This window comes from Haplochromis burtoni, unplaced genomic scaffold (genome assembly GCF_018398535.1).
Source record: "Haplochromis burtoni strain Fernald_Lab_line unplaced genomic scaffold, NCSU_Asbu1 Contig_628, whole genome shotgun sequence".
Classification (NCBI taxonomy): domain Eukaryota; kingdom Metazoa; phylum Chordata; class Actinopteri; order Cichliformes; family Cichlidae; genus Haplochromis; species Haplochromis burtoni.
Window position 1 is genome coordinate 119,541 of NW_024582989.1, and position 10,703 is coordinate 130,243.

At 42.4% G+C, this 10,703-nt stretch overlaps 2 protein-coding genes across 3 annotated transcripts; one reads left to right on the plus strand and one right to left on the minus strand.

The window, feature by feature from the left end:
• Window positions 1–269: 269 nt before the first annotated feature.
• On the plus strand, window positions 270–2,937 carry LOC102306727 (collagen alpha-4(IV) chain). The gene is made up of 8 exons (XM_042214922.1): window positions 270–305; window positions 405–471; window positions 551–661; window positions 749–889; window positions 1,218–1,256; window positions 2,154–2,249; window positions 2,509–2,666; window positions 2,812–2,937. Exons 1-8 carry the CDS (start codon window positions 270–272, stop codon window positions 2,935–2,937), a joined length of 774 nt encoding a protein of 257 aa, XP_042070856.1.
• Window positions 2,938–3,120: 183 nt separating this feature from the next.
• On the minus strand, window positions 3,121–8,356 carry LOC121812506 (cuticle collagen 34-like). Of its 2 annotated transcripts, none has more exons than XR_006053101.1 (5): window positions 7,939–8,356; window positions 4,539–4,592; window positions 4,363–4,425; window positions 4,171–4,215; window positions 3,121–3,621 (listed from the first exon to the last, which is right to left on the minus strand). XR_006053101.1 is itself a non-coding variant. In XM_042214923.1 (5 exons), the coding sequence occupies exons 1-5, from the start codon at window positions 6,716–6,718 to the stop codon at window positions 3,547–3,549; spliced, it is 324 nt and encodes a 107-aa protein (XP_042070857.1). In that variant the 5' UTR covers window positions 6,719–7,932; the 3' UTR covers window positions 3,121–3,546. The 2 variants fall into 2 exon arrangements, 1 of the variants encoding a protein (XP_042070857.1); XM_042214923.1 differs by lacking the exon at window positions 7,939–8,356 and adding an exon at window positions 6,632–7,932.
• Window positions 8,357–10,703: the final 2,347 nt, after the last annotated feature.

Below are 10,703 nucleotides of genomic sequence, written 5' to 3' on the forward strand. Positions count from 1 at the left end.
TGACTTCTTGGTAACATATATCTAATCAGCTGATAATATGGCAGCAGTCGTATTTGGACATGTTGACATGGTCAAGATGACCTGCTGAGGTTCAAACCGAGCAAAGAATGAGGAAGCAAGGTGGGTGAAGATGCCTTGTTAATATCAAAGGAGAGCGGCTTGACTACTCTGAGCTGAGAAGAAGGCAGTAACTCAACAACCGCTCATTACAGCCAGAAGAGCAAACGAGCATCACTGAAAGCACAAAATGTTAATATCACTCTGCCACAATGACACATTTTCAGATGCACCCTCTGGGTTTTATGGTTAGCTAACTGAAAATGGTTACTTATCTATATGTTGGTTTAGAGAGATGATACCATCAATATTTCTGCTCTAACCTGTTTTTTGGGTGCACCTTGTAGGGAGACCAGGGAGACCCCGGACCCCCAGGACCTATCTCTTTTGTTAATGGGGGTTATGCTATTCAAGGTAACACCTTGAGTTTTTTTTTACACGTGTTCCTGTGAACCACCGGCCCTTTAACCACCTCTTCTGTGATTGGTTGAAGGACCTCCAGGGGACTCGGGTTTACGTGGCTTTCCAGGACCCCAGGGTGACCAGGGACCTCAAGGCTTTCCAGGACCTCCTGGCCAACCAGGACCTGATCGTTTTGGTCCAGGTAATACACACAAATTCACACTGATCACGGAGGATTAACCACCATCAGTAATGATCTTTAGACAACAGAAGCTGTCTGTGCACACAGGTCTTCGAGGTCCTCCTGGGCCCAAAGGTGTAAAAGGAGAAGTGGGTGACCCCGGCTTACGGCCCACTGGTTTTGAAGGTTTCCCAGGACTCCCTGGGCCCCCAGGACCCAGTGGCCTTCCTGGACCTCAAGGCCCTCCAGGTACATTTACACAAAAACAGCAGATAAAGCTCTGTGGTCCTTCCCTCTCAGGCAAGCAGAAGTAGAAACCGAATATTTGAAAGTACAGCTTTATTTTTATTTCCTCCTAATTTTCTTATACATGTTTGAGCTTTGACTGTTGTGTAAGTTGTGCTCAGTTTCTGTTACTGTTGGGGTTACGGGGATTGAAGCAAAATATTTTTCAGTATATAAAAAATAGGTTTTTACATCTTAAACACAATAAAATTCAACTACTCGGTAGAAGTGAAAGACAAGACATAGAAACACTTTCAAATATAACAGCTGACTGACTTTGCTGTCCTTCAAGGCACAAACGCTGAGCCCTGCTACATCTATCCTGATACAGGTCAGTCCTACAGGTATCCCAAAGGCAGCCATATTTCTTTGAAACTCGCCAGCAACAATCACGCTGCCAAAGTGAAATTCAAAACCGCAGACTCAACTTTCACAGCCAGCATCTAGCTGCCACAATGCTTTATTTGATCACTTCTGTGCTGTGGAGGGAGCGGTTGTTAGTATAGAGTGTAGCCAGCTTCAGTCTTGGATATGAGAGGCTCTCTCTACTGATCCAAGCTGCTTCTCTCATCTCTGGTGACAAGGTGTCGCCTGCTGTGAACGTAATTCACAGATCTCACGTGGACATTAACGCTTGCTAGCAAAAGATTTCTTTAATGACTGTTTATTTCTAAAACAAACACATGGAAACACAGGAAGAAACAGTCTGTGAAACATACTGAAAGGAAATCATTGGAAAAACATCCAAAAGATGATTTCACTGGCATGGAAGATGACTGTGTTTGGGTATTTTCGTTGCCGGGGTAAGGCTCCGAACTGCAACAGGCTGTGCATGCTGCTTCTGGTGAGTAGCTCTTAACCATGACGGTCGATGTAAAATCACTGAAGGGGTTCATGTTGTTTTACATTTTAAGATGACAAAAAATAAGCCTCTCATCTTGCAACAGCAGCTTAAATCTTTTGTCAAATCTGAAAACCAAACAAAGCAAACTAACCTGATTTTAAACTGTGGTTTCAAGCCGCACTTCCGCTCTGCTGGCTTGAGTAATTCCTTTTCCGGTTATTGAAAGCTTGGTTTCAAAAGCAGAAGCAATAAATCAGTTCAAGAAACTTAAACAAGTATAAAGTGTTTGTGTAAAATCTTAAAGTAACAATTTGTGACTTTTAAAACTACTTTGCGGTCAGTGTAACCTCTAATGGGTGTAGCTTTGCGTGTGTGTTTGTGCAGGTGACTCTGAAGGTCTACCAACTGCTCCCCCTGGAGGCCCCGGGCCGCCTGGTCCCACAGGATTTCCAGGAAACATTGGTGCCAAAGGGTTTAGAGGTACACACAGATATGCAGACTTCATGAAATGAAATGATTTGTTTCTCGCAAAAAATATATTTAAATCATCGCGTTTTTCAAAATGAGTCAAAATTGTTGCCGAGAAGTGAAGAGGTGAGTGAGGAGTTTACCCACACATGAAAAGCAAGCAGCAAAATACAAATACGAAGCATTGGTATTCAAGGAAACTAAAACACAACTACTGGAAATGGAAGCAAAAGTGCGACAATCTACAATTCTTAATCCCGCCGTCCCGCAGGCGACCCTGGTGACTGCAGATGTTCTGGAGGAGACTTCTCGGGGTTAGATGGACCACCTGGACGTCCAGGAACCAATGGCAGTCCTGGCCTGCCTGGGGTGAAGGGTTTTCTTGGAGACCCCGGTTCACTAGGCTTCAGTGGTCGTCCAGGACCTAGTGTAAGCAAAACCCTGCCCTTGATATGACTTGAATGGGAATTATTAATAATAATAATCATCATCATCATCGTATTAATCATAATGATAAGTAATTTAAATGCATGCATACCAGTTTCTGAAGTTTCACATTTCTGTAACTCTGCAGGGTCCTCCTGGTCAGCGGGGCTTCCCCGGGCGTAAGGGAGAGAAGGGGGCTCCATATTACCCCACCCTAAATCTGGGGTTCGAAGGGAGTCATAGGAGATCCTGGACCCAGAGGACCTACAGGTGAAACAGGAAATCCTGGAAGAGACGGGCTGCCTGGCTTCCCTGGATTTCCTGGACCCCCAGTGAGTCCTTCGAAACACAGTTTACATATTAGTTCATCTTCAGAAAGATTTTCATTTAATACGTTTTTAAAAAGACGTCCAAATGAGGATCGTTGTTTCCTCTTTCCTCTCCCCAAAGGGTTTAATGAAATGTCCTGTAACTGCTAAGCTAGGGTAGTGTCTATAAATGAAGATCCGTGATTAGGCAATTTAATTATTGTTAATGTTTTATATTAAAAAATATCCGCTTTTACAAGTCGTCATTACCTCTGTAACAAGAGTAGTATATGTGACAGATAGAGCAATAAAAATTGCTACCATCAGTGTGAGCACAGTAGCCCCATCTGCTGGTGAAATAGCAGAGAAGCTTTATACAAACTTTGCACTTTCAGCTGCTGCCTTCATGCCTACGGCGTGTGGATCTGATATATTGTGGTGTTGTAAATTCACAGGTTCACTACAAATGATATAAAACTTCTTTTTAGTAAGAAATGTTGATGTCTCTTTATAATTATTAGGTTAAAGGAAAACACAGCTGTAAGAAAATACCCGACTTGTACCATACATCTGCTTTAGAGGAACAGTGATTCTACCTTGAATCCTGGGTATCCCGATGAGCCTGGGGTGCCTGGACGTCCTTTGGGTCCCTGGGTGGAAGAAGAAAAATGAATCTAAATTGAACATACTGTACAGGTTTAAAGACTAATGGCTATCATGCCGTGCAGCAGGGGTGTCTGTGTTGACAATAATATATATATTTTGTCATGAGTTAGGAAATAAGAGGATGCAGTAACTCCTGAGTTTCCTATAGATATTATGAGGTTATGTGAAGTATGTACTGTATTTTTTCTTGGTTTTTGTGGGACTTTTTGGTTGTGAATGCACATGAATATGATTCTTAACATGGAGTAAGGGCAACAAATGTGTTGCTCTTTTTTTCTATGATTTAAGACCATCAACTACATTTTTACATGAAACCCCAATTCACTAAATAAAGGTAAAATTATATTTGATCCATATAGTAGATGGATCTCCTCTTCTATGTAGGAAAGACCATGTGTCTAATATAAGAGGATAACTGTGGGGATGAAGGCAAAGAAACAATTACTTTCACCTGTAAGCCAGCTGAGTATTTTCTGTGGCTCATAATTAATGTGAGAACTATTACTCTGTGCTTACAGTCTTACAAACCCTACCTGCAGTCCTGGAACACCGGGCGGTCCGTTAAACCCTGGAGCCCCCTGCTTGGCAAAAACACAAACAACACCCACCACAGAAGAAGAGGAAATGGTGAGAGGAGTTCCCCTCACAAAGGGAAATAAGGAAGGAATTTCAAACAGTAATGTCACTAAATGCACTTTAACTGAAGCCAAAAAGCACAGTCTTACTCTGCTCCCGGGGTATCCAGGAATGCCCTTTTCTCCATATTCTCCAGGATAGCCAAAGGGTCCCTGTGATTCAGCGACAAAAAGGAAGGTCTCCTGAATCACAATTTCTCCTAAAATGCATCTTGCATGGTGGGCATGAAATAAAACATAAACAAGCAAACTGTTTGAATACTTACAGGTAGGCCGGGTATTCCAGGGTATCCTTTAGTTCCCTTTGGACCGGGGTCACCCTTTGAGAGAGGCAACGAGAGAGCAAAGTAAACAACAGCAAAAAATCCATCCTTGTTACGCACTCCATCCCCATTTGTTTTTCATCCATTGCCTTTAATAAATCATGGATCCTGTTCACGTGTGGTTTCTTCTTTGCGCGGTAGAGCTTTAACTGGCATTTTGTGGATGAATTTGTGGAAGTGTTCCTGAGCCCATGGAATGATTTCCATGAGTGAATCATTCCTGTTTTTAATGCCGCGCCGTCTGAGCACCCAGAGATCACAGACAACCAACAGGAATCTTTGGATTCCCCCAGATTCTCCAAATCTTTTGATATTATGCGCTGTAGATGACGACATATTTTAAGTATTAATAATTTGATATTGAAGCACATTATTATGAAATTATTCGACAATTTGCAAAATGTTGAACCTCTGCCCTGCATTACTTCTGAGAGGCTCTTTTTATATCCAGTCATGTGACTCACCTTTGGCCAGTTAACCATTTTTCTTAAAATTACGCATTTTCTCAGCTATTCATAAAATATTTGCAAATCATTGCATTCAGTTCTTATCTAGAGCACATTTAAAGCGTCACAATTTGGGGGATAAGTGGGTTTTGTATTTAATTGTGCTAAAATCAGGATCGTCTGCGACAGTCATAGTTTGCTGGACAGTCAAGTAGACGTACTCCTCTTGTTGAAATGCATGCAGCACTGTTGTGCCTCAAGTCTGTTGCATGTAATTTAATAACAGTGACTGTTAGTGCCTCCCTAATTTACAGTTTTGATGAAGTGGAATTAAAGACGTCATTTTTCCACATCTTTTCCTTCCATTTGTCTCTTATTCACGTAGCCTGAGGTTTATTATTTGACCTTCCAGCTGTGAAACCTTTACTGACTCAGGCATGCAAAAGGTCTTATAAAAGTCTGGAGATCACTGAGGTCTCGGAGCAAGAGCTACCAAAAGAAAGGATTGTCATTATCGTGATGTATGTGGCGTTTTTCCATCACTGTGCGGCTGTGATCTGATTTAATCCTGCTTCAGTCTGATAAAAACAACACCTTGCTAAGAAAACGGTCTCATGCAGCTCGTCATTTAACAGCTTAATGTGGCTGCTGCTGTCTGCTTAGACCCTAAAGCACTAACATGGGGTGATTTCACCCACGCGGTGAGTAAATATCACTCAGTGGTATTTCCCAAAAGGTATATGGTCAGCTGGTCACCTTCACCCTTCCAATTTTTTGTTGTTGTTGTTCATCTATCCTACTGTTTTCAGTGATGCAGGGAGTCTGTCACCTCCCTGGAAAAGGATCACATTTCCCAGGAAAAAGTTTCTTTTATTTTTGTAGATTTTTTTCTCTTTGATACCTTTTTTTGTAGAGGGGAAATAAAAGAAGAGTCCTTTTTGCCGTGCATTTTTCTACTTTAATACGTTTTGGGAAGCATGTTTTAACTGATCTATTATATCAGGGGAAATGTTCCCTGACATTAGCGATAGCATTACAAAACTAGATGTTAGTGTTGTGAATGCGTTCAATATAAAGCTGCAGCATTAGCATAGTGTCGGTTTTTAACTTTCTGAGTGGCCATAGGCTCAGAAACTATTCTGCTCGCCTCTACAAACAGAAGTTAGATGCATTCGCACAAAGTCTTGGTAAAGGACAGGAAGCTTTTTGCTTGTGTTTATATTGATCAGCCACGCTGGAGCGTGCTTTGGTTGCATGAAGCAAAAACAATATGTGTTGGGCAAATAGAGAGCTCGCTTTTCAAGAAATCTGCGAGATGACCATCGCTGTCTACTTTTCCCAGTGACACATGGACATAACAGGAAGTCTTGGTTTGGATGTGTCGGTTACACCAAAGGAAAATGTCAGTTTCTCTCATTCATAAAGCAGTGAACCTGGGAGAAAAGTGTAAGTAAGTGAAGCATACAAGTTTACCAACACATGATGGTGTCGATCACTTTCAGGCTGTTGCCACCATTAAAATGACTTTTTTATGTTTGAAACTGATTTTTTTGTGACAATGAAATAAAACGCTTGTGTTTCCCAACAAACCTGCATTCCTTTGTCTCCTTTGGGAAAACCCACAAACTCCACAACGCCATTGATCATTGGCTGGCCGGGGTCACCAGGCAAGCCCATGTCGCCCTGGATGCGGTGACCAAGGAAGAAAGAACTGTTTACGCTGACGAAGCGCGGGAAAAAACAACCCCAGCTTTTGGAACGTTTAGGGGAAGAGAGGGCAGACTGTGGACTGGAGGATGGACGGCATGAGGCCGCGCAGGAAGCGGCTGAAGAGAGCGCAGACCGAGGAGAGGAGCGAGGAGCTTTATGGATGAGGATGAAGAGAGGCTGGTGTTTGTTGTTTCTTTACAACTTTAATCCTACTTACAGAAACTTTGAAGGAGGTTCAGACAGTAATAGTCAGATTCAATTTTAACATTGGTATGCAGAAGGTTTTTTAAACTAATTATAAACAGATTTGATTTCTTTCTCTCCTCATGTTTCCAAAATTGTCTGTACTCAAGATGTGTCAGTCTGTGTCATGTGTTTGAAAGCTACCAAAAAATTTAGGATCAATAGTTTGAACTTGAAAGCTCAGACACGCTGAGTTTATAACAGTTTATAAAAGTTTATAACAGAAACTTTTCACTAGGGTCCATTTTGCCGTCTTCACTAGACTGCAGTTTAATGCATAAACGTTATAAGCCTCAAACACATTGCACAATGACAACACATCCCAAGGAAGAAAAACTATTTTATCCAAACACCTTTCACAATAAAAGCTTCCTGGTTTTGGTGCAGAGCAATTTTTACTGAACCTAAACTCAGGGGTTTTCCAGCAGTTAATGATTCAGCACCTTTAATGCCATAGTCTGTCTCTCACACTCACAGTCTGCAGCATCTGTGTTGCTTTCATTACTTTTATTACAGCTGTAAAACAAATATGGGATAAATACTGTATTTCTTAAATGATCTTAATAAAAAAATTCAGGTTGGCTGAAAAATGTAAATGATTTTTTCTCCAAATTCTGATTAAAGATGCACGACTGCTGCTCTCTGTGAGTCTGGACAGTGATGACCGACCTCTCCTCCACCTCTCCCCGTGTCTCCTCACGTCCTCCCTCGGCTCCTTGTTTCCTCCCTCCAGCACGTCCTCCTCTCTGAGGTTTGTAAGGTTTGCTGCAATCACTGCTCCTCTTCTTTATTAGACCTTTGGCCTGCCTACTGCTGCATCGTTGCACTTCTTTCTTTTGGTTACTTTCTGCAGTGAAACCCCCACCACATCCTTGCGTGTGTTTTTGTGTGTCTGTTGTGTTAGCTCAAAAACCTTCGCTCCTTCCCTTCCTTTGCTGTGTTACCTTATCTCCTTTGTAGATAGTGAGTGTTTTTGGGCCGCTTAGCGACGTGTCGCCGGGACTACCCCTGGGTCCGGGAAGACCCACGTCACCCTAGAGTCCGAAATACACACGAAACACACTGTTAGCCAATCAGGAGACGCAAAGAGCAGAGGAGGGGAAGGAAGGAAGGAAGGAAGGAGAGAAGGGGAGAGGAAAAGGAGAGAATGGGAGGATTATTATCCTGAAGCAAAGGTGAGAAAATAGCATCAGCACCTTGAAAAATCACATTAAATTATATTCACTGAACAGAGCAGATCTGGACTCTCAGTACAGTGTGAAGCAGAGTAGCATCAGATGCAACTAATGTTAATCAAAGTTAATCTAACCTGCTGTTATGCATATAAATGTGCACACAGTCGATAAGGGACATCAGTCCTTATATTGAAAGTAGATCTTTTTAAAGCTTTGTACTTCTTTAGGTGAGAAGGTGACACCTGCACACTCTGTACGCTGTACAACATGAGGTGTATCACTCCTCTGGTTTTCCACCTGGAGACAGCGTTTACCCTACAGTCTGCCTTTGGTGGCAGCTGTGACATTTAGCTGTCGCCTCATTGCTCTGACACACAAAATAATTGTCTAATTTTATCCATTCTGGACTTTCACAATGAAAACCTTAAAGTCTTCAGCTTGACCTCCTGTTCTTTTGTCTTCGAACCATACACCATTTCAGGTCTCACTAACATTTTTTAAATCTTCTCTTTCCCACTTGCGGTTATCCTTCTGTCACAAATCACCTCTGACACTCGGCTCCACCCACTCCCACTTGACTGCACTCTCTTTTCTACCTCTCTTGTGCACTGCTCCTTGATTGAATGCTTGACCTCAGGTACCTTGACCACCTTTGCTTCTTGCATGTTCACCTTTCCACCTGTCTCCCTCTCATTCTGTCCTGCTTATACTGACTTGCCCTTTTCTCCCCAGAGCAGACCTCCACCTGCTCCCGACTCTCACTACAGATCACAGTGTCATCTGCAAACATTGTAGTCTGCAGAAACTGCTGCCTTACAGTTGGACTCTTTTCTGTCATATAAATTTACTGCATTTTTAAAAAAAATGGTGACGCTGGTGGAGCAAAAGAAAAAGGAGGCAAAAAAAGAGGGTAAAATATAAATATAAGGCTCAAAAACAGATTAGAGAAGGTAAAGGAATAATAGCCGTGATAGATAAAAAAGAAGAAAGCTTAGTGACACTTTATATATTATAGTCAGTGTATAAAAATTCAAGGCCAGAATTAAAGAGAAACACACATGCTGCACATTTTTTTACTGAAAAAAGGTGTAATTCAATCCTAAAAGTGCATTTCACCAGGCTGGAGAAGATCCAGCTGTTTCCACATTCACTTCATCCCTGTTTTTATCCTTGCTCAGTCGCTACGGGTTTTGGTTGATCACAGCATGCATGCAGTGTGTGAGGAAGATGATTGTTAGTAGCACCTGTGCCATTTGTGCAAACGGTATGGGCGGGTGTGTGGATTGATGAGCGGGTGGTGAATAAGAAGTCAAGGAGTGGGAGAATGACCTACAAGTCTCAGCAATCATCACCAGAGGCCTGATGTGGTCAAGATGGGTAAATAAAATCATACAGGAAGCAGGAGCGAGTGGTTGCAGCACCCAGTTACAGCCCACAGGTTACAGTCCTCCAGAGTGACAACTCAGAAATTTCAACTGGTAAAAGTCCAGGGTGGGATAGACTCACATAAAGTCAGCTGGGATTAGCTCCAGCCCACTCGCAAATCTGAACTGGAGAGGTGTTTTTGAAACTGGATGGATGGGACGAATTTTGGGTGAATTATGGTGAGAAATCTCTGAGCTGTCATTCAACAATAAAGAAATCAGTCCGTGAGGCCACTGGACATCGGACAAACTCCCCGATCGAAAGAAAAGAAAAGAAATTGCCAAAATAATTGAACTTGGAGTTGAGCTGGTCAGGATTAAGCTGAGCGATCTGTCTCAGGGAGTCTGCGTTTGTCTCAGCGGCAGCACGGATCACATGAAGAACAAACCAGACCGAAACAAGCAGAGGCTCATGTGATTGTTTTTATCATTCAGGAAACAGATGCAAAAATCAGTCCAACACATGTGTCAAGAAGAGGATGGAGAGAGGAGGAAGGTGGAGGGATGCAGGAACGGGTGGGGTTAAAAGGAGAAGGAGGGAGGGATGCAATGGACGGAAGAAGAGCAGGCTGTGCCACCACCAAAATGTTAACATGCACGGCATTAAATCAATGAACTTTAGTGTCATTCGAGCCGACACACACGCACACACATGCACACACACACACGCACACGCACACACACACACACACAGCTGGAGCACTTAAAGCCTGCTGTTGTCATTAGTGGTTGTAGAGCAGTGATTGCCAAAGTGTCAGTTGGGGCCCCCTGGTGGACTTTGCAGGTACAGCAGGCATGCCACAGTAACACTGTGTACAGTTCCTAATTCTATCATGAATATGAAATTATCACTTATGAACAAAGTGAATTAAAGCAGAATTTTCTGGCTTTAAGGGGGCCACAGCACTTTTCCCTTTGGGAATGGCTGCTTTACAATATAGAATCCATAACATTTTACTACAAAACAACGTGAAACGGTGGTTAAAGAACGTTTTTCACCAACATAATGACTTAAATCTGAGCTCTGCTTTAATAGCACTTTATTATTAGCATTTGGGTCCCCGTGAGGTTAAAAACAAGTTTTTGCTCCAACAAATAGAAAGATTTTTT